The 24,470-nt window shown below is 41.3% G+C and overlaps 1 protein-coding gene across 3 annotated transcripts in view; it reads left to right on the forward strand.

Annotated features, from left to right (window-relative positions):
- The first annotated feature begins 1,158 nt into the window (after positions 1-1,158).
- vezf1b (vascular endothelial zinc finger 1b) overlaps positions 1,159-24,470 on the forward strand; it is a 28,756-nt gene continuing 5,444 nt past the window's right edge. Inside the window, exons 1-6 of one of the 3 annotated variants that reach the window (XM_038692227.1) lie at positions 1,159-1,286; positions 17,324-18,078; positions 21,500-21,569; positions 21,842-22,010; positions 23,538-23,579; positions 24,226-24,291. In XM_038692227.1, the coding sequence (XP_038548155.1) occupies positions 1,254-1,286; positions 17,324-18,078; positions 21,500-21,569; positions 21,842-22,010; positions 23,538-23,579; positions 24,226-24,291 (1,135 nt within the window). In that variant the 5' untranslated portion in view covers positions 1,159-1,253. The remainder of the gene's footprint in view (positions 1,287-17,323; positions 18,079-21,499; positions 21,570-21,841; positions 22,011-23,537; positions 23,580-24,225; positions 24,292-24,470) is intronic. The other 2 variants (XM_038692228.1, XM_038692229.1) reach the window with 2 other exon arrangements.

The raw sequence follows: 24,470 nt of genomic DNA on the forward strand, positions 1-24,470 counted from the left end.
AAGAATTATTTTTTTTGTCTAACATAAAAAATTAACAAATAAACAATGTAAATCAATGTCAGTACATGCCTGTCTTTGTTCTAGGCAGCTCTAAAAGCTCAAATGATGTCACTTCCTCTTTGTGATGTCAATTAAAGCAACAGTACATTTTTTATGGACAAAACAAATTAGTGTGACTGGGTCAAACTGAGAGAACAAGGCACAAAAATAATAAAATATTTACTAAAAATAATGTTTAAAAAAAAATCTATTTATGTCATATGTAAACAGGGACACAAATATAATCCTGAAAACAATCATGGTTTTAAAAAAATATTTAAATTATTTGGCAATATTGTAGATGCAAATGTCTTGTTGGTCAGTACGGACATGTGAAATTGGCCATGTACTAATGAAAAACTATTAAAAATAGTATGTTATTCTTTAGGAATAGTATTTTTATTGTATCATGCTAATAAGAACACTTGAATTAATAGCTTTAAGCTTTGGAAACACACTTTGGGATATTTTTTGTAATTTATGCATCTCATCAAACGTTGCAGAACCAAATGGCACCCGTTTTATAGAATGACTCCCATATATGTGTGCTTATGCTCCGGTCAAATCCCTGTCTGACATGACCAATATTAATGGGCTAAGCAAGGGAAGGCACATACTAACACCTTTCATACACTTCAATCAAAAATAAATCAAAAATTTACATGAGGAATGTAAAGTAGAGCTTTATGTCAAGCAATTTCTTGGTATTGAGAGATAGTTTATAAGTTAATTTTATAATTTTTCATAAACAAACATGAAACCTGCTCTTTTGCAGGTTTGAAGATGAAACCTATATTTCTTTGTTTTTTCATTTGTTTCTTTCATCACTAAGTGGAAAGTGTGTTAGATATTATATTATTTATTAAAACAAAAATGAGTACCATATTTTAGTGAACATTGAGATTATATTGGTGTATGACCTTTTATATCTGTAATTCATTATGTTTATGAAAACAGGCTAGTGTCATTAATTAGATTTTTCTGCATTGCAAGACCACTATGTGTTAATAGTGAAACTTAATATTTTACATATATACAGCAGTCTCTCTTTGAATGGGTTTGTATTGGAGCTGGAAATATTTTAAACCAGATTATTTGAGAAGTCCAGTGGACTTGGTTCAGCCCTGGGGGTTGCAGGAAGTTGGAACTGCCATGTTTAGCTGCTTTGTTGTAGATTGGTTGTAGGTTTCCTGCAGATATTAGCCAGTGTTGCAATGGAACCGAGCTGGAGTACGTTTTTATTCCAAGTAAGTGCCACAGTACATCAGTAGCCTGAGAAACTACATGTTTTCGAAATGTTGCTAAAATAACGTTATTTTTATATCACTTTATGAAATGAATTACAGTTAGCCAAGCAAAACAAAGGTGTTAGCGTTAGCCTGCTAGCTTGCTCCGCTGTAGCAAACTGCTAACCAGCTTTATCGAACCCGAGACCTCCGGCTGTGCCTGGGCCACAGAAACTCTCCGAGGCCGCCTCTTAGTGTGGGTGAAATGACTCCACTCCAAACTGTGAGCTTTATCTCAGTTCGCACTAAATCACATTGAAGCTAATATCTGGTACCACTGCTGTTGATGCGCGCGCGCTAGCAACTTTGCTAGTAGGTCCAGCTATTGGATATAGGTATGCTAAGCTAATCGACTAACGGGTTAGCTAACCAGGGTACTTTTCTCGTCAGCGCCACAGCAATCCTCGCCACAATACAGAAACCGATACTTGGTAGGCAGTGATTTATTGGCATTGTGTTGAAAAGGCAAAGCGATCGAAGGGTTTTTAATAACGTTCACGTCCACTAGACACCAGTCGAGACGTTAGCTAACGTTAACACTGGAACGTTAAGTCGATGGCTACTTAGCACGCGGACAGCACCGATTAAACCACACGTAAGTATCCAAACTTTTGTCTTTTACCACAAATTTGGAGCCACGGACTGCAGACAAAAACGTAAATGATGTAAACCTTCAGTTTACCAATGACCCGACAATTTTCTAAGACAGCCACCATGGACACTTGGAACTTTAAAGTGGAATGTGCCCTTTTGTTTTAAAGGAAAAAACTTTTCTCAATCGTGGAAAGGCACTCGTTAGTTTGACACACATTCTGTAGGCCAAGTACATAAAGTTAAATATTACATTAAACGTTATGGCACCATGGGTGTGCAGGTAACGTTAATGCTGTGTGAGAAAAGCCCAGGAACTGAGACTTGCCTCACAGCAATGAAGTCCTGGGTCGGAACTCCCTGGCCGGCTGGCCCTTCCTGTGTGGAGCTTGCATGATGTCCCTGTGGATTTCTTTGCACAGTCCAAAAACATCCAGGCAGGTGACTCTGGGTTGGTCGTAGGTGTATACCCTGCTTCTCGCCCAGTGTCAGCTGGGATTTGCTCCTGGGCACCCTGCAGGGATAAGCAGACAGATAATTGATGGATGAATGGAAATCTTTAAAGTTGTTTGGTACACAGTCTTATGGTTTTGATAGGACCTGACACCAGGTTTTAGAAATGGCTGACTATTAGTGTTGAGATTAGGGTTGGGTATTGTTAAACCATTTATGATACCGGTACCAAAACTAGTACCCTTAAAGTGATACAGATACCAATAGAGTACTTCATTCAATACCTTGCATAAAATGCCACCTGTTGAAGTTAGAGTAGTTGATTGGTAGCCTATTGTTGTTTATATTGTTGTTATGGACTAGCAAAGTCATCTATTTTACTTTATTCTTGTTTTAAATAACTTGAATAAAAGTAATGGCAAGTGTATCAGATTGCTTCTCATTCTAATTATTTCAATCTCACGGGTAGTATTATGCAGGGAAAGCTTGAAAATTTATTTGAATGAGAGAGGGGGAGAGAAATTGTTTTGTGACCAAATAAGTTATGGGAAACAAATTAAGGTAATTTTTAGATACGTGTGTTGAACGGAAAATTATTTTGTTAACTAGCGAGTGCTTTTTCCTTTAGAGGTGAGTCACAAACCTCCTCCAAAAATGACAGTAACACGTATAAAACGAGTAAGGAGTCTGTTTAAACAAGTCACTAAACTACACTAAAGACTCACAAATTCACAAAAAGGGAGGTTGCCAATCAAACCAACTACACCTGAAGCAGCTGCAGCCAGAGGCTCAGTGAGTAAAATCAGCTGATTGCTGCTGCGTCACAAAAGCGTTTAATTGATGTGATGGAAAGCAGTGATTGATCAGTGACAAGTGATATAAAATAAATAATCATAATAAATAAATAAAAATGTACAAAGAAGTATTAAATGACACCAGAAGATGAAACCAATGGAAAGCCAAGTTTGTGGTGATAAACTTGCAACAGTGACGAACATGCCTGAGACCGCAGCCGAAGGTGAGCGGCTGTTAAAATCATGCATGGAAAATCACAATGGAAAAGGCATGTTTTTCTTTCTTTTGTGCTTTTCTTTCTTTCGGTGTGTTGCTTGCATGTTTGGCTGCAAGCAAAACCATACAAATTGTAATTTGTTTGCTGCGATGTGGTTACAAAAAGTATCAAATCAATTACTGGCTTGACTGGAGGCGTTTCGATTCTGCTTCAGTTAATACCATAAAGTTACAGAGTAGCGATACCCATCCCTAATTGAAATAATGCTTGGTGATGCACCAATCACATCTGCAGTTTGAGCAGCTTTTGATCAGGAGATGGTGTAAGTAAGGAGTGGCTGAAAAGGCTCTTTGATTTTGAGAAAACTGAAAGTGGCTTAAGTTGCTGTGTTGAAATACCAACATTTGATGTGTTCCAATTTTGTGACTATTTCCTGTAAATCTTTCAGGATTGACTGTGACATTATTGTTGCAACTTTCTTGTTGTCTATTCTTAATTTGATGGTTTGTATGAATATTTAATTATATCACTTTTGTTGCCAGCTCGTTATTGGTCCATGCAAAAAAAAAAATCTGGTCTGATTCTTCATCTGCATTACTTATTATTTACATCTACTTCATGTTTACACCAGCACACGCATGCCCAGTGTACGTGAACAGCCACTGGATGTGCATTTTCAGTTGTTTTAATGTAGATGGAGATCAACTCTAAAACGCTGGTGTGGACGGAGATCATTTTTGTTTCAAAACTCTGTGGATGGGGCCTAACTGCTACTACTACTTAATGGCAGGTGTGGCTAGAATACCTTTTGGTGTGTATGAGAATTGTTATTCAGTGTCCACTTGTCCTTGTGATGAAGAATCTCACGAACTTGACTTGTTCTTGTTCTCTTGGTGATGTTATTATGGGGTCTGAAGGGGTTGGAGTTGCTGTCAGCCTACAGTACAATAGGGACTGCCCCACAAATGTTGCTGTTTGTGTCTAAACTCCTGGCTAGATTGAAACAAGATTTTTGAGTTGTGATGGGTTTTTTTGACCTCATTTTACTTCTAAGAAACTACAAGAAATCTAGCAAATCAGATGTAGTTTTTAGTCCGATCTGTTGTCTTTGAGGTTTGTATAGAGACCGTTGAAAGGCAGTAGGCTATATAACGGCATCACTATTAAAGCCCCCTCCAGTCAGTTTTAACTGCCGTTTTTGGTGAACGTTCTTTCTCAAACAGAGAATGGGGGTATGGTTAATAGTCAGACATAATACATTACCATGACAACCAAAAACTGACCGCTGGAGTGTTCACTAATGATATGCTCTCTACACTGTAAAGTTTAGTACACTTTACTGTACAGTACTGTCTGGCAGGAGTAGCTGTTACTTACCCATGATAGAAACTAATGTGCACGTATCAGCTATTATCAATCATACAGTCGATGGTCCTGTTTTATAGTGCGCTTACTTTACAGCGAGGGTGTGGGGGGTGCCTCCGCCGATGTATTGGTAAAACGGCCGTCGGTAAAATACATGTTGGAGACTGCAGGTGAAAGTGCGACGCGTTTTCTGTCATCTGTCCTCCAACACCGCACGCACAAATGCCATAATGAAAATGAACAGCACACTAAACCAAGAGGAGGAAACTAAAAAATAACATAAGACCCTCTGTTAGCTAACTTTCTGAAATAACTATGCTAGCTAACTACAACTTAGTTAACTTAGCTCACTAAACTAGAAAGACAAACCAACAATCAGACACAGAGAGACATACCTACTGTAAGTAATAAGTAAATTACATGATAAATTGGTTAGCTAGCTCACAACGATGTTAACGGTTTGATGCTTTGACTTAATGAGGCGTGACGGTGTGACAGTTTCTTAACGAGGCATGACAGTGCGCCTGCGCAAGCTTGGAGAATGACGTATGATTAATGGAATTACTATAGTCATATGACACCACCCACTATGTGGGTAATCAACATTGTAAGGAAATGACTCAGAAAAATATGAAATATCATAGAAATGTCAAAATACACTTGGGGGGGGGCTTTAAATGATGGTGAATGAGTAAGTGCATCAGTGCTCGGATTTGTGTCATCGCATAGAAAAACACAATGGGGGGAAAAAGCAGCTCCTGGGATCACGGCCCCCTCAGACCACGGCCCCCCTACTGGCTGACGGTGCTGGGATGCTTGGCTGAACCTGAAAAGCCGTGGGTCAGGTCTTTAACCCTGCCCAGTGGTGATTGCAGAAAATAACAAGGCTGTCCCAGTTGCCACGTCTCTGGGCTGACCTGTTGTAAAGTTGCTGGTTCCAGTGTTCCAGCGTCCTGTCCCATTTGAGATCTGCCATGACCAATCGGACAATGCCTGCCACCTGCTGCAGACTTTTGATTGTCCTCTGTACACAGTTTTTGGAAGAAAAAAAAATTGGTAATGCTGTTTCATTGCTTTATTTACATGAGCACCACATTTTTCAGTTCTTGAGTGTCCTTGTCATTTTTTCATTTTGGATATATCCCTCTGCAGATCTAAGGCACCATCCTTCCCCCAGAGCAGTTTAGTTTCAGGTTGGAGTGATTGTAAAAGGGTGAATGTACACTAAATCAGATTTATTCAAATAAAGAAGGTGGCAGACTGTTTAATGTTTAGAAACTGCTGATGTATGTTTTAAAATTGTTTGTATAATATACAGAGTTACTGCATTATTAGGTACACAGGTCATCTGATGTAATCCAATACATGAAGTGACCTGGGTTGAGCAATTTTTTTTCTGTACATGAAGACGTATTGGACACCTTCTTTCAACATGCTTCCACGTGGATGGATATGAAGGATCTACTTTCTCCTTAAAAAACACCTTGATACTTCATCCCCTTTGCCAAATTGGATTTATTGTTAGGGCTGAAACAATCTGTCTATTAATTTGATTACTAAAAAGCATCAAAACAAAGCATGCATAGCCTAAAGTTGGTCTTCGTTAAAATTAGTAGTAGTAGGCCTAGTGCCTGACCGATAACTCTGATACTGATTTTGATATTTGAGGATGTTTAAAATCCGATATGCCGATATTTTGGCAGGTACTTTTTTTTCCCCCTTATTTTAACACATCACAGACAAAGATTATCCCTAACATTTGCTATGTTTAGACCATAGCAAGACACCATGACATAACAATAATGCAGTTTAAAAAGAAACTTTTATTGTTGTAAATAGTACTTTGAACAAAAGTACAAAATGTAGCCTATTAAAGTTTTGATAAATAAGTAGTACTACTGCTAGAGTACTACTACTAATGAATATTAAAGGTCCAGTGGGGAATATTTCTACTGACAGAAATGCAAAATAAGTGTTTCCCAGACATTGATTTATTTGCCAACCATATTATCATTGCTGACCCACATATTGATTTCCGATTTGATTTTTTTTTTAACGGTAAAATTGTATCTGATTGCAGAGCTGTGTGCAGTGCATATTTGCTCAGCACCTCCATGCTCTCTCAATTCAATTCAAATTAGCTTTATTGGCGTGAGTGTGACAACAATATTGCCAAAGCATCATACATACAACATAAGAACAATCAGCCCCATACATTTCATTAAACAAGTCTCTCTCCCCGTCTCTCTTGTAAACCCATTGACAGCAGACCCGTCTGTGAATTGAATGGTTCGTATCAGGAATACCGCGGCAAAAATCTGTTCAACACAACGCTGTCAGTGTAGACCCACCTTCAAAAAAGTTATTAGCAAACATGTAAGCAGCCTAGCTAATAAGGGGAGCTATATTAACAATAGAATACAGCTGGGTTGTGGAGGTTAGCACCTACATAGCTGCTTGTTCTGTGGGAAACACTGAAGATCCATAACTAGGCCTATGTTTTCAGTGGTGTAAAAAGACCTCACATAATTAACCATTATGTTTTTATTACATTAGAATGAGCCATTTCTTCTATCCATGAACGTTGCCATGTTGCGCCATCATGTTTCTACAGTAGTTGAAAACGGACAAACAGCACTATAGAGCACGTTTTGTCACTTCGTTCTTCTTGTAGAATTCTGGCAGTGTAGACGCTCATCACTACATTGAATATGTATGTTCAAAGCACAAAATGTAGTAATATACAGCAGGTGTTGGCAAATAAGTTTTGCATCGGAGCAATGTTTTAATCCATTAGATGGTGGGTGAGAATATAAGACATAATGTGTAAACCATTTGTTATGATGTTAGCTCAGTCAGTAAAGGGCAGGACTCTCACCTAGAAGGTTGCGTGTTTGATCCCATGTCAGGGGGAAAAAAATTTCCCTCTTCAAAAAATTTATTATGAAGCAACTGTCTCTCACAATACAGCATGTGCTGCAAGTGTTGCATTTCACCTGCATCCATCAAACTACAGCTGTGGCGGGTTGCCCATTAATCGGAAGGTCGGCGGTTCAATCCCCGGCTCCTCCAGGCTGCATGTCGAAGTGTCTTGGGTAAGATACTGAACCCCAAATTGCCTCTGGTGGCTGTTCCACCAGTGTGAATGTGTGAGAATGTTAGTTTCTGTTTGAGCTTAGGCTCAGTGTATGAATGTGTGTGACTGGTGAATGCAGATGTAGTGTAAAAGCGCTTTGAGTGGTCGAAAAGACTAGAAAGGCGCTATACAAGTACGGAGCATTTACATTTCCCCAGTATCTCCAGGGAGAGGACATTTAGGGGAATCACGTTTTCTGCCAGCTCTTTGAGAAGTGTGCCAAGCAGGCTACAAACTCTTTTTATTGTCGTTCAGAAAGCCTTGCTGCAAAAAACACTCTCCCACTTTTATTTTGTAGGCAAAACCACTAAAGAGGAAGTGATTATTTGACTAACTGTTGCTGTCATGACTGAGATCTATTTCAGTACTGCTATCAAAGTACTTATTACTGGTGGGCAGTTTTGGCGATGCTCCATAATCACAGACAGAAAAACACCTTTGTAAACTTGATTTATTATGTGGTTTATAATGGACAGTGGTACGGAAACAGTGACAGTGTTTACAGTCTTGGCTTACATTTTAGCTTACATGTTATGTCAGTGGCCAAGTCACAATAACATATGGTTTTACTGAATAATTAAGTAAATACAATTTAAATGAGGTGGTATTATGGTTTTTGGCTTTTTCCCTCTTTTTTTTGTGCATGTACTAGGTTTGCATAGTGAAAAAGCCCAAAGTCCAGCCCAAAGGGAGTTCCCATCTCCCACAGAAAGCTCTGCTCTGAACCGCTTGAAAACAGCTCGTTTGTAGTCCAGCCTTTACTTTGCGGCGGCTGTGGCTCAGGAGGTTAATCGGAAGGTCGGCGGTTCAATCCCTGGCTCCCCCTGGTTGCGTGTCGAAGTTGCCTTGGGCAAGATACTATTCCGCCAGTGTATGAGTGTGTGTGAATGTTAGTTTCCGTTTGAGCACTTAGGCTCAGTGTATGAATGTGTGTGACTGGTGAATGCAGATGTAAACGCGCTTTGAGTGGTCGAAAAGACTAGAAAGGCTATACAAGTACGGAGCATTTACATTTACATTCTCTTTCATAATGCTCGCTGAGAGACTAATCCGACACGCCCTCAAAAACAGCGGTGGAAAAACAGTGAGCTGCAGCACACCTCTCCTCTCCCTTCCAAACACTAGCTAGTCAGTCAGTAGAGACAGAGCTCAGTTAAAACTTTATGGAAGATACTTTTGTTACAGATTAATAACTCACCACTCTGAAACTCTCGCTTCAGTCCAAATTGCCAACATGTAGCCTACAGCTGAATCGAAGCTGTTTACCGTCTTTTCGCTGACCTGCCTCTGCTTCTGATTGGCTAGTAGTCCTTAACTAGGAACTGTGCATGTGCAACTCCCAACAAAGATCATTTAGAGACAAGATGTATCACTCCATAGCTAAAACGAAGCCTTAAACACAGGGTGAAAAGAGGAGCTGCAGCAATGTGCAGTATCACAAAAAAATATGGTGTTTTTTGAAAATGAAACCACGTAAACCTGTTCTGGTACAACCACTAAATAAGATTTGGAACCTGAAAATGAGCATAATACCACCTCTTTAATATATCTACAGGGCTTAAAGTTCTCCGGCGCTGTGTCAGAAATCCAGCGCTATGCGTTTCTTGTTTTCAACAATATAATAATAATATATCGCATGATGTGTGTGTGTGAAACGCCAGTCTTCCTCTGTGCAGTTGGTGGCTCGGTGTCTCTGTCGGTGCATACGAAAGAAAGGGGACTGGAACTTCCTGAATACATGGACACTCATTGGCTACTGTAGGCCGTGGACAGGGCATTGAAGTTTTTATTGTGTCAATTAAGGTGTCATTCAGAAGGTCAACGTGTACAGACGCTTTTTTTTGTTTACGTGCTAAGTAGGACTGAACCCGAATATTCGACCGTTGGGTACACATTCAAATTTCAATTTTGAGATTCGATTATTGAGACTTTTTTTTTGCACACCTGACCTCACCCGACAGCAGTGAACATGACGCTCCAGTTCATATCAACGGGAAAACAAAATGAAGCCCTCAGCTGTGTGAGAACACTTTAAACTGAGTGATGACAGCAGTAGTGTGGAAGTTATGGCGTTTATTAATTTTACAATTGCTTAATTTCATTACAGATCAAAACAGTAAAATTTCCTACATTTTTTAAATGAATCCGTAAACTGTAGGCCGGAAACAAACAAACAACAACATAATGAACGCATTTAAATCATTATATTAGGCCGATTGTAGAAGAAGAACATTTAGTCGCTATAATAAAAGTTAAAAGTGAATTATGCATAGTAACGTGTTAGATTTAGTTCTGCTACCGGAAATACTTCCACTCATCCCGTCTGCTCTCCGCCTGGACCCTAAACTATTCTCAGATTCTGCTCTGGACCTGCTCGGATCAGAGTCTCTCACTCTGGCCTCTCAGCTACGGTTCCCCCTGCTCTGTACATCAGCCACCAACCAGGTTCGGCATGCATCTATTTTCACTCTGCCTCGCTCTTCACCTGCTCAATATCCAATATCCTATTCCAATAAATATTCCTCTTTTATCTAACTCCTTCTTTCTTAGTCCTGCACTTGGGTCTGCTAGGCTTGCCATAACAAAGTGAAAAACAGTTTTGGTAATAATCACTTATTTAGCCTAGCTATGAGAATAAATACACGGAGTGCACTCACTCACTCACTCACTCACACACACACGCACACACACACACACACGCACACTAACATTCTCACCTGTCTGCTAATCTCTGTCGGCAGAGACTGAGCAGGTAGAAGCTTGGGTGCCTTTCATGCAGCTGTGTGCAGAAAGTTGCTTTCACAGTAACTTTTCGTGAACCGACCAATCACAACCTGGATGGGGCGGGACATTAAGTTTGATGCACTACAGCAAACCTTTATAATGTTGAACTCGTCGTTAATTAGAGTAAGTACCATGTAGATCATTTTTCTTACACAAGGATTTAATAAATGAAAACCCACAGAAATGAAACTGCTGTACAACTGGAATTAATATTATACTAGTGATAAGCTTTATAGTAGGGCTGTGCGATATGCCAAAAAATAACGACACCGTCAGCTTAAGGGAGTAAAGTGATGTGAACAGTAAAGTTACTAAAACAACACATCATCATCAGTGTTGGTAGTAAGTGTGGGAGCATTTCACTCTTGACTCGACCAAAAAGGTTGTGAACTGCAGCGTATGCAAAGCTGAGCTTTCCTGGAAACACCGGAGCATCTGAAGAGGAGGCGTGTAACCTTGTGGCTCTGTGGATGATGGTGAAGACTCGTCTCGCTAAGCTAGTTAACCAGCTAGCTTCACGTTAAAGCTATGTTACTTCACGTTATGAGTTGTAACGTTTTCTGTACAGTTTCCCTTGGTCAATTAATTGATTGTTAATGGCGCTGAGAGTAGCACATAATTATGATACACAACGGCCCCATTCACATTCCAGATGTGCCCTAACTTCATAAACGATGTATCGCTCATGGCGACGTTTCCGCCCCAGAGAGTTTTGTGAGCTGTTGAGTTAGCGGAAACTATACAAATGTTGTGAAAAGTTGTCTACTACAAAATCATTATTGATCCCCTCTAAATGTAATGCTTTACGTTATTCTTTTCTTTGTATATTAATGTAGTGTCAGTTTGTCCCAGTGTGTTGCAGTACCGGCGTGTAAACTGCTCCGTCACTAAACAGCAGATAAGCTGCTCAGATCAGGACTTGATTTTAGTGGAACTTTCTTTTGCTGCAGTAGAAACGTTCATTAAAAGATGTATTTATGAAAGCAGTATTTATTTATTTTATTGTCTTGACTATTAATTAGCACATGCCTAAAACAACCTCAGGTTTAATTTAAAAGCTGATAGCTAAACGAGAGGCATTGTCTAATTTTGTAATTCATAATATGAATAGTCGATTATTCGTTTCAATAATCGATAGATTAATTGACTAACAAAACAGTCGTTAGTTACTGCCCTAATTTCATTTTTATATATTGAAACGATAGATATTGTCAAATTGGACAGCCCTACTTTAGAGTATGCTATTCTCTGAAATTATAAAGAAACAATTTAGCCCTAGTACCGACTGCACTCCCCATGTGAATAAAGGTGCATTCACACCGAAAGCGAATTCAGCGTTTTGGGCGGCTTACATACAAAGTCAATGCAGAGACGCGAATTCATTCGCTGGTTCATGGCACCGGAGTTCTGCTGGACTACTTCATATTTATTTCAAAACCAGTCAAAGCTGGACATTACTTGGGAGAAAAGAAAGCGAGGAAGTTGAACTACCTGGTGAGTTCAGAAAATGTGTCTGTAACTTTATTCCAGCTGTCGTTGTACTTTACTGTGAACAGGTTAGCATAGCATAGCCCTGATCGATCCGAATTCCATTCAGAAAACAAACATTTTAAAAGTTGTCTGCTGTCTTGCTGGCAGACCTGACAAAGCATGAATATGTCTAAAAAAACGGCATCCTATTGTAGTTATTTCGGCATCAGTTTGATCCGTTTATTGCAAAGAAATCGCACCAAAAGGTTTACTTTCATATAGCAGTAGTATGTGCTGTGTTTATTTGCTTAAAACGTGTTGTGCGTGAACACTCAAAATGTCCAGCGGTCAAACTCACGCCAGTAAAGCGTGGAGAATATGAAATTCGCTTTCGGTGTGAGTGCAGCTTTAGGAGTACCAGTAGGGCTGGGCAATAAACCAAAAATGATAATTAAAGCAATATAATTTTCCTCAGTAACAGTATTACAAATGTTTAATAAATGTTTGATTTAATTCATTTGAATCACAAACAAATCAGCACTTAATTTTTCTATTAAGATATTTATTTTGTTGAGGAAAGGGTCTGAAAAAAAAGATTTTACTTCATAATTGTTTTGAATGTTTTACCTGATTTGTTAAGTGATCCACAGTTTGGCATCAAGTGTTTGTTCTGACCCTAAAAATAGTTTAAAACCACATTTAACCATCTGGTTTCTGCAACATGTACTCAGGAGCAAAACTTTGCCTTTAAACTTGAAAGAAATAATGATTTGACATTTATCATGAGAATAACCAAAACATTTTTTGCTCCATTGCCCAGCCATAAGTACCAGCATCTATATTTTCCACTTCAAGCCCTCGTTATAGGTGGTGGCAGAAAATGTTACCAGAATGCAGGAAATGCATTTCATATATTTCCACATTAAATATTTCATCAAAACAGTGTACAATCTTCTTCTCATCTTGTTCTTGTGAACCCAGTATCGTTTTTCCTGAGCTAAGTGTATGTCAAACCCCTAATCTGAGCCCCTGCGTTCCCATCACTTTTTCAACAAAAAGTTGTCAAAGCTACGAGAAACCATTTTCAACCACGATCTGGCTCTAAAACATGCCATCTATGATACAGTGACCCAGAGGAAATGCTGCTGTTGAATGCATCTGATGCTATATGACTGCCTACAACGACGACCTGCAACTTTGAGATTTCACACTAAAATTGCACACAAGAGGAGCTAGAGAACTTTGTCCGGCAGGAAGCTGTGTTAGATACTTTTTCGGCTCATGTTTATATGTCTATATGACTATTAAAAAAGAAACAGAGCCTCAGATCCTTCACTCATGTCATGGGTGTTGCATAGTTTGCCCACCAAAAGGCCTGCTGCAGCTCAACAACACTGCCTCACCACAAAAACCAAAGAAGAAAACAATCAACTGGACCGCATTCTACCGGAGCATACCCGCATGTAGAAACACGCATTCATGACTTGCTAACCCTCCCGACATCCCCCATGCACAGCACGCCCCAGGCTGCCGTGCAACACCATCCAAACCAGCAACGAGGCAAAATCAACCAGCTCAGCTGCATGCCACCTCCAACCCACCCACTCGTCAAGGGCCGAGAACTCCAGGCACAAACCCAGAATAAACCGGAGCACAGCCCTGCCCCGCACCCACATTGCACATCCCGAAAACTAACTTTATACTTCAATATCCAGAGGGGTCCAACAGCTGGCCGAGAGAGAAATGGGGAAGCATGGATCTGAGGCCAACGAAGCAAACCAGGGACGCAAACTGGTCCCTCCAAGCCAACGAGGAAGTGCCTCCCCCGGACTCCAATGCACAAACTAAACACCCAGCAGCCATCCAGAGACCCTGCCCAGGGAAGGGAAAAAACAACAAAAAAACCACAATGCATCAAGATGCAGCGACAGTCGCCCTACAATTCCACCGCAGCCCTCCGAACTGCAACTGGATCAACCCGAGCAGCACTCCACAACCCCCCAAACTGCAAAGGATCCCAGCTCGCATGTCCCGGGGGAAGCTGCGCTCTGCCCCGAGGAAGAACCCCCAGAGACTCTCGAATGCCCCCACTGTGAGAGAGCTGGCAGGGGGAAGCAGTGGCAGCCCCTCCCCTGCCAAAGAGGGCCCAGGAGAGGAGACAACAGGCCCCCAGGCCCAGGAACACACCACCCGCCCAGAAACGAGCAAAAGCCAGAAGCCCGTGTCCCCAGACCCCTAGGTCCAGAGGCCCCCCCCTCAACCCCACTAACACCCCTGACGCCCCGGGGCTCCAGGGGCAGGACACGAGGCTAACGAGAATCCCCCCACTTCTTCAACCCCTCTGCCTGCCTCTGTAAATGTATTGTTTCGTGTTGGATGTATGTCATGGATTGTGAAGTGTTGCATGGTGGAGTAAAGATAAGGTGTGTGGTAACTAAGGTGCAGTTAAAATTGGAGGGTAGTTGTGACACAGGCACCCCACAACTGTCAGGTAGTGGAGCCTCCCATCGTGCCCCTCCTACCCCCCATGTGAGACATGACGGGGGGGTTAAGGAGATCATAGGGAGGCTAGAATGGTCCTCCCCACTGGGACCAGAGCCCAACAATCTCCCACCCTCGCCGGGGCCCCTCCACCTCACCGTTCCCACACAATCAGGAGTACTCCAAGCATCACCAGGTTATCGGAGCTGGCACAACCCCCCCCCCCCCACACACACACACACACACACACACACAAGAGAGCAGGTCCGGAGTGGCAAGGACCCTGTCCAGGGACAGAACGGCCCCTAGGGCCCAGACCTGAAGGTCCGCCCACACCTAGGAGGCAATGCCACTCAGGCCAGGCCAGAAGACCCCCACTAGTTATAGTTAAATGACATGTCAAAGTTGCAGGTCCTCGTTGTAGACAGTCATGTAGTATTAGATGCATTCGACAGCAGGTCACTGTGTCATAGATGGCATGATTTAGACAGATGGGGGTTGAGAAATGGTTTCTCGTAGCTTTGGTAAGAGTGCTGGTAAAGACATAAACTAGATGTGAATATACTACATTACAAATTGTAGCAGATTTTGTGTAAAGTGAAATACACATGCTTATTCTATCTTTCTCTTACAGATGGCTGAAATGTTGCACCTTCTAGCAGCAAATATTTATTGATGTGCAATTGTTTACATGTTAAGTTGTTGACACTGTAATCTATGTTATTAATTTAATCCATTTAGGAAAAGGTGTTATAGCCCACATACAGAACAACCTGTTCTAAGGGGGCTTTCACACCTACCTGGTTTGGTCCGAACCAAAATTGCAGGTGTGAAACGGACCACGGTCCGGACCAAACAGACGAAATTTGGTCCGACGAAAAGAGCTAGTCTCGGTCCGGGTCAAACTGAACCATGGTTCGGTTTGTTTCTGGTGTGAAAACATTTTCTGGATTGTTCGGACTTTCACACTATTTACAGGAAGTTTGGCGGTTGACGTGTAAACCCGAAACAAACAAATGCACGGAGAAATGCATTGAAATAAGGACACAATTATAAATCTCCCGTGACAGATCATCTTTTCAAACAGACGACCACTATAGAAGCACACTGCCACATACATCTTTGGTTTCTCCTGAAACGGAGGTGCAGAAGGATTGCTTGCTGTCTTCTCCTTTCCTCTCGGCATGTTCTTACAACGAGGGCGTTTTATTTGCGAATTTGAACTAGCCGTCAGTATAGTTTGTGCTGTAGGTAGTAATGCCATAATAATATAGTGGCAAATATGCATATGTTCATGTGTGAAAAGCCCCTTAAGTGTAGTTTATACAGTAAAGGGGTCTACTATCCAAATCATTCTCTGAATCGAAATATCTGCACATAAATTGGCATCGGCCTCCAAAAACCTATATTGGTCGGGCTCGGTCTAGCAGATATATTTATAAGTTAAACACTATAGTTTAATTGTTCGTTAACATTAGTGCTTTTCCACTGATAAACATGGCATTAGCTTTGTGGCTAATTTAGCAGTGTTAGCTGCTGTAAGTGATGTTACAAAATACTTAGAAGTGAAGTAGAGAGAAATGGAAGGGACTGTTTGCTAGAACTGCCAAACTGTTTTTTAGTAATAAATCTACGATCACGTTTAATAGCAGCATAGCCTCCATCAATCAACTACTGTAACATTTAACATACTGCTATGACCCGGGAGGTAACAGGGCAATGAAAAACGGGAGGGTTAGCAAGTATGGTCATGAATTTTTTCAGGAGAGGAGAAGTGATGAGGGCACAAAAGACTAACTCACTGCATGCTTCTGCATGCTCTGGTAGACTCTGGTCAGCTGATTGTTTTCTTTTATCAACAGGGGCTACAGAGAGCTCTCTGGTGGGCAAACTATGCAACACTCATGACATGAGTGAAGGATCAGTCCTTCTCTTTTATATTCATAAATCGGCCTTTCTAAACGCTTATGCCAATTTATCTGCAATTAGCTTATATCTGCCAATAATATCTGCATAACGATAAATCGATCAGGCTCTATTGTAAAGCAATCAAAATCTGATTAAAAGCTTAATAGCTTGGCATTAAGAAAGCCTGCATTTCCCTTATTATTTTGTAACAGTGCTGTAGATTTGTGCAGAGAATGGCCTGTTTGGAGTAAACCTCTCAGCCAGGCTGTGGCATATTCAGCTCTAGCCAAGATGACATGGTTAAAACGGCTATAACTTGCTATTCACCATTATTAGCTTAAGCCTATGGCATTTTACTCTGCTGAAATCAGCCTAGTGGCTAGCGGACCTATCCTCTTCTCATAGCCTAACAAATGAAATATTATTGACTAAACGTTGGTTGAATTCGCAGCTTCTCCCGACAAAGCACCATAGTTGAATTTCAACGTAACGAGTTGTAGTTATCTCGAGTAGTTCACCTGTCCCTGATGCTCGCCCCCCACCCTCACCCCACCCCCAATAATCGGGCAACCCTGCTCTAGAACAACATTTTACCTTCCCCACTAGGGAACCTCACAATTCCATTCCCATTAAAATTTCTGATTATTGGCTTTTCTGCATTGAGACATAATATTTCAAGAGAGTATCATAATGCATCTAAGGATAAATTTTTTCCCATTCTGTTGGTTCTTTGCTTCATATGTGATTTGAGGATGTATATTAACATAATTTTACATGGTTCTGACTCTCTCATTACAGCAGGCCAATGAGGCTCTGCATCACCAGCACCAAGTAGCCGGGAACAGCCTCTTGCCTTTGCTCAGTTCTGTAACGGAGCCACCTGATCAGAAACCAGTGCTACCCATTACCTTGGACCAGAAACCCCCTGTCAGTGCTGCAGAACTTCTTAAAGACAATGTGGCTAGTGGGACTGGGGGAGGTGGTGGTGGAGGGCCTCAAGTTGCTGTAGTCAAAAAAGAGCCTAAATCAAAGACGCCCTTCATCTGTGGCTATTGCAACAAGGCTTTCCGTGACAGCTACCACTTGCGGCGGCATGAGTCTTGCCACACTGGCATTAAGATGGTTTCACGACCGAAGAAGACACAAACAGCCCCCACCATGGTGCCGCTCATATCCACTGTACCACGTGAGAATAGTGGAAATGCTTCATACATTACTACTGTCGCTGGTATCCTGACCACAGCCACCACGTCAACATCCACTGGCACTAGCATCATGACCCCAATGCAACACCAGCAGCCGCAGAGCATCCCTAAGAAGCCCCCCAAACCTGTGAAAAAGAATCACGGCTGCGACATGTGTGGCAAGGCCTTCAGAGATGTGTACCACCTCAACCGCCACAAGCTGTCGCACTCTGATGAGAAGCCGTTTGAGTGTCCCATCTGCCAGCAGAGGTTCAAGAGGAAGGATCGCATGACGTACCATGTTCGCTCCCATGATGGTGGAGTTCACAAGCCTTACATCTGCTCTGTCTGTGGGAAGGGCTTCTCCAGGTATGCGAACCTCATTTCGGAACTTTTTGAATGGTGCACAGTAGTTAGTATGATTTTAAAAATGCATTTCCAATGATAAAAGATTAGGTTGAAAAAAACTAATACTTGATATTTTATGTTTTTCGTGATAAATATGATATAAATGGGGTATATTTTGATCAGGTTTTTTGGCCCCTATACAGTCTGGACCTTTTTAACCGAGTCCGGTCCAATTCTAAATGCTTATTAAATAGGCCTGTGTATTTGACACATTGAAATAACAAGCTGTAGCCTGACTAACGTATACCGTAGTTCCTTACAGCCAAAGGTCCTGATTCAAAATGATAGTTTTTCAGCTTAAACGACCTGCCCATGTTGCAGGAAAGAAATTTGCATTAAGAATAAACAAACGTGGCGGAGAGTGAAGTTTACTCATAATTGGATAATACTGAAAAGGAGGACTCAGACCATCCAAGCAAAAACGAGGAGCTCATACCTAAGAGAGAAGTCTGTTCCAGAGCCACATACACTATTGCAGCAGATCCAGCCATGAGTTTACGGTCTTAAGGATTAAAAAAGTCAATTTCATTTCAATTCAATTTCATGCATTTATACTTGTGTCGGTGTCTCCGTCATTCTGCAGTTACACCCCCAAACGCTAGTTGGTGGTAGCGCTACAGCATCCACTGTGTCGACTTTTGTCAGTGTTGCCCCCCTGGCCTGGTGGGTGTCAGGGGGTGTGTGTGTCCTTAAATTCTGTATGCACAAACAATGAGGCAGAAACTTTAGCTTGCGTTCAGCTCGACTACAGTATTTATTCTGCTTCAACAAAAGAAGGAATTAACGTTCAACTCGCTGTAGTAATAAAACAAAATGTGTAAGACATCTCCATATCTTCAGAAAATACTAAAGTAATGAGAACATATAGCAAACTAAACAATATAAATGTCCGTACTTTTCATTGTGCTTCAGTTGACATGAATTACAGATTAACCAGTAGACCGACCAAAAAAAACTAACTTGTACTCATTTGGTTCTTGTAACTAACATTTTCCTAAGTTCGACACTTTGATCACGTTGCACCTCAAACACAAATACACAACCATACAGTAAGTAACTAATACATTTGCCGCTCATTGCAGTACTACTCTTCTGTCACACATTCACAAATTACTGTATTTCCATCACTTTTCAAGTCGAGTACAATGCTTACATACACAGGGAAACTGTTAATGTGTTATTCACACATTAGCACTGAATGTATTTTCAGATCAGTTAACAACACAAAACTACCATTAGCGTTTCTATTGTACTGTGGGTTACTCATTAGCAACAGGTCCGCGAGCCTAGCATGGCAGTGTATAGCTAAACATCACTATTTCACACATTACGGCAAAACTACTCAATCCTAGTGAGAACATTGCACATTCTCAGTAGGATGCAAAACACTCTTATCTCTTATACTGGGGTACATGCTTGCAGTTTTGAGGAACATTAACCCACCTGTATGCAGAAACTTTAGCTTGCGTTCAGCTCGACTGCAGTATTTATTCTGCAGCGCTTGCCTCCTAAGGGTTTTAAGTTCCTCCCAAGTGCTATGCGCCACCTAGTGACCTCTTTAAGTATCGCCCCACCACAGTACAATACAATGAAATTGGCCTTTTAGTAACTATTTAATACACATTATCATAAAAAAATTATATGGGTGTCTTTTTTCTTAACACATTGAATATTTTAGCAGTAAATGGTAGTATAATGAACTGAACCAATTCAATTACTTTTTATCTCTTATGCCTAACTGTGAACAAATTTTTTTTTAACCCTTTACATCAGCAGAGCAGGCTATCTTCTGGTTTAGCCCTCCGCTAACGTGAATGGGGGTAAAATTGTATACATGCGGCTGGTATAGCCTTTTCAAATGTTATCGACAGAATGGATCACATTCTGATGTCATTTCACTCAAGTTGTGACAGTCAAATATATTGATACCGTGTTACAGCCGCTGTTTTGGCCGCTAGTAAAAGTTAAAGGACGGGCCACTTCCTGTCGGCTCGGAGGCATTGCGAGGCTACCCAGCTGACAAATCACAGTGCTTATTGTCCCCGTCGCCTCGACTTGTAGTTACATTTTTGAGGAGGTGCACGTCAGACTAAGGCATAGCTGACAGCGTAAGGTAGGGGGCTACGCAGAGGCTATGTCGCCGATTCGACGCAGAAATAATTACCCTTTACACTCTGGACTGTGGAGTGTTCGCGGTGCACAAGCTCTTGCATCCAAGCTCTGGCTCGAATCAGTCAGTTTTTGGGAAACAAAACAAAACGTCTCTGACGTGCTACTAACAAGCTAACAAGAATGGGCAAGTATCTGAAGTTCAGAAGGCCAGAGATGCGGACAAGTTGGGGGACGAGGCTGAGGGCGGTGGCACCGAGGTTAGCAAAACTAGCGGATCGGCACTAATGAAACAGCAGAGCTGGAAGACCCACAGAAGGTTACTGGTCAGTGAATGTTATAACAGCAAAGGAGAGAGACAGTTGTGTATGAGACGAGGACCCTGTCTGTGTGTCGGCATTGCTCCGCTGTTGTAGAGTAACATTATGTGAATGGAAACATCCAACATGCTAACGCGCATTAAAATTAACATCACCCAGATATGCTGATCACAGAGAAGAGGGACAAACAAACCGGAGCCCATCTCCTTATCCCCGCTGCTTTCACCCCAATACTATATAATACTATATTTCAATCAGCCTTTAGATGCAAAAACAGAACAGGATGAATAATCACTGAAGCAATTGGCAATTATATTGGCATATTACATTACCTTATCTGGCCAAGGTGTAAATAATTGTAACAACTCAAACCGCAAAATGTATTTTGTATTTTTGGTTTCACACCACAAGAGTTCTTAGTGCGACAAATATTGTATTCATTTCATTCATAGATGTCATTTACAGAGGGGACGCTGGGGACATGTTTCCATCATTTTTTAAAAAGCATTTGTTAAATATGTTCTGAAAAAAAAGTGTATCGTCACACTCTTAATCTGTACCCCTATGTCCCCAACACTTGATTCATTTAATGTTATCAGAGTACAAACACACCCCAAAAAGCTATACCCCTCCTTTATGATGCAGAGAAATATCATGAGTTACTGTTCCAAAATCCAATTGTAACTCATGACATGTCATTGAATTTACAAAAAAAATTCTATACCAAGATATATATCTTTATTGACATATGAAATTACCTCTATCGGGGTATGAGATTGTAGTCCTATCGCACAGCCCTAATTGACACGGTCTTAAAAGGTATTGAATTTTACTTCAGGATTCCTGCAAATACTCTGATCATAAGATTTTCTGCCAACTTACACATGTGAATGAAATGATGCTGCTACTATTAGTAGTAACTAGAATTTTTCTTTGTCATCATCTCACTCCAGACCTGATCACCTAAGCTGTCATGTGAAGCATGTCCATTCCTCAGAGAGACCTTTTAAGTGCCAAGTAACGGTAAGTTACAGTCTTTTTTTGTCTGTAAGTTTAGACATGTGTTATGATTTCTACACAAGACCAGATCTGCCACCCTGAAGCTACTATTCGAACAGTCCAGTCATCATTGGGACAGGTCTACAGCAGTATAGTGACATGACACTTGCCACATGGTGGTGCAGCCACTTTAGGTTTTTCTAGTTTTTTTGTTGTTGTTGTAAGAATCCACATGGTCACATGGTCAGGTTCCTCAGGTATTGACAGAAACAATATTCACTGGCTTTCTGTCCCAGGCCTGTACCTCCGCCTTTGCTACCAAAGACCGTCTGCGCTCCCACATGATCAGGCATGAAGGCAAAGTGACCTGCAACATCTGTGGCAAAATGCTAAGCGCTGCCTACATCACAAGTCACCTCAAGACGCATGGCCAGGCCAGCTTCAGCAACCCATGTAACAATAAAGGTAGGTTCCTTGTCTCCACGTCTCCTTTTACTACTAAAAATCACAATAATGAAACTGAAACTGAGCCCTGGTGTAGTAACATTTACATTTCGTCGTTCATTACTCTTTAAATATCCTCTTGCAGTGTCCAAAATAACACTGTTTACAGTAGCCACTAGCGATGAATGTGCCCCTGGCCTGAGGTATAGGTATAAACACTAACACTACACTTATGCCCCTTTTTCCACTGCATGGTACCAGCTCGACTTGCCTCAACTGTGCTCGCCTTTTTTTGGTTTTCCATTATGGAAAAGTTGTACCTGCTACTAGGTACTCTTTTTTTTGTATCACCTCCGTCAATGTTTCAACCAAACTGAGGCTAAAATTTGACGTGAAAACACAGAAGACTGCGGATTGGTCAGAGAGAATCGTCACTATTCACTGCATCATCTTTGCGCACGCCAGACGGAGACCACGTTTTATATTATATTATACAATTTTCATACGTTATTTCATCACTAAATCCACTTCTCGCATATGGCATTGAACATTACGTCGTGGCAGTTTTGTGTGGTGTTGCTATGACAACCAGCTACATTGAGGGTTACTATCTCTGGGTACTATCTGCAGTGGAGGGCAGCCAAACCAAGTCGAGTAGAATCGAGCCGAGTTGAGCTGGAAAAACGACATTATGCTGCCTGGTACCCAGGTGCTCCGAGCTCCCAGTCCGGGCTGGCTGACTGAGCTAATCAGAGAACGGCAGCTAGTTAGCTGCGGTTTGCCGTTACTTCAACAACAAGTAACTCCGTAGATTGCAGAGAGTTGTGGCAGAGCAGCCGCGGGACATGGGGATGTTTAACTTAGACACCCAACGTTACAGTGTTGCCTTTGGAGACAGCATGGTGCAAGCAGCAAGGCAGACTCGAGATGTTGCCTGAGGAACTGTCAGCTGGCCTGATTGGCCAATCAACTTGCCCGACACACATTTTTACTCGCCCCGGGCCTCTGGTTATGTCAAACTCTGCCCTCCTGTGTTTGCTTCTCTGGTGGGATTGGCTGTCCATGCTGACTTTGGTTTTGTTGGTCTAAAATAATGAGCTGAAAGAAGTTGACAGCGGTGTGGAACCCCATGATAGGCTATTCATATTCTCATTCTCATTTTAATTTAAAAAATATAGCTTAATATTGCTTTAACCATCCACAATAATGTACCTCATCTTTGCTGGATTTCTGATACAGTTCTCCTAAACCACAGTGAGTCTTAGTTTACAAAGAGGGAGTAAATGACTCCAATATTTGTAGAGCATATCTTTCTAATTCACATAGATAGATCAACATAATATACTAGGGCGTAGTTGGACATAGTAAGTAAAGAAGCATAGTTTTTGTTTCCCTGACCCCATTAGAAACTGGAAAGCGTTTAATACACCCCATTCCAACATCATGTACACACAACTTGACCATGTCAACTGTTAAAGCTGACTCCCAGATGACAGCACTGCTGCCCCGTTCTATTGTAACCCACTATGTGTCTGTATTTCTGAATAGGCATAAGTGACTGGCAGTGGAACCACTCAGGGCCACGAAAAGGTAAACCAGTAGCTAGTAGCAGAAACCCCTAAACACTCAATAACCTCTACAAAACATAAGTGGCCAGTTTTTCTTCATGTACCATGTCACTCAAGAACAGAAGCATTTCTTTTCTCTGAGGACTGGTGTAATTAAGATTTTTTGTTTTCAAGATGTGATGGTTTTGCTAATGTAAGGTTAAATTTCATGAAGCAGGATCAGTAGATCATTTAAATGAACCACAAACTGGACCATAACACGTAACTTACATGCACACTACCTGGCCTTTCATCAGAGGTCATCTTACATTATCCAAATGGATTCTTTCTTGACTTAGACCAGATTGATAAATCGGCTTGTTCAGCCACTCACTCTTCAGAACGACCAATTATAATTGCACATATTTGACAAAAAAAATGGGCTGTCCCAATTGATATCAGGTCAAAAATGTACTAGCAGTGAGCCTACCATCTCACAGCATGGGTAAGACAAGGAGATGTCCCTGTGATTTGCAGGCCTGAACTCCATTAGTGTAGTGTGCATCCAGCCTTAGGCATACACAAGCTTAAGATGTCCTTCATAATGTGTTGCTGTTTTAAATGAACGTTTTTAATTGGACAGTTAGCTGGTTAGTCTATTGATCCTGCTTTTTGAATTTACCCCTCAGGTGAGTTGACGGTAGGAGAGATTTTAAATAACTCCTTCCAAGTCCTAATTGACAACTCTCACAAAGGTAGGTTTTTTCAACAATATTACCACAGTTTATACAATGTATTAATGATGTATTGACATTTTCAGTGACCCAGTTAAACAGCCAAGGATCATAGAGGGCTGTTGGCTTTCCCTGTTTTGGAGGGGTAGTATATTTCTACAAGGTTGACCAGCCCTAAATTCCCTCTTATCTGTCTTTTT

Source organism: Micropterus salmoides, unplaced genomic scaffold (genome assembly GCF_014851395.1).
Source record: "Micropterus salmoides isolate LMB-PRFRI ecotype aquatic unplaced genomic scaffold, ASM1485139v1 Ms_hic_scaffold_3, whole genome shotgun sequence".
NCBI classification, from domain to species: Eukaryota; Metazoa; Chordata; class Actinopteri; order Centrarchiformes; family Centrarchidae; genus Micropterus; species Micropterus salmoides.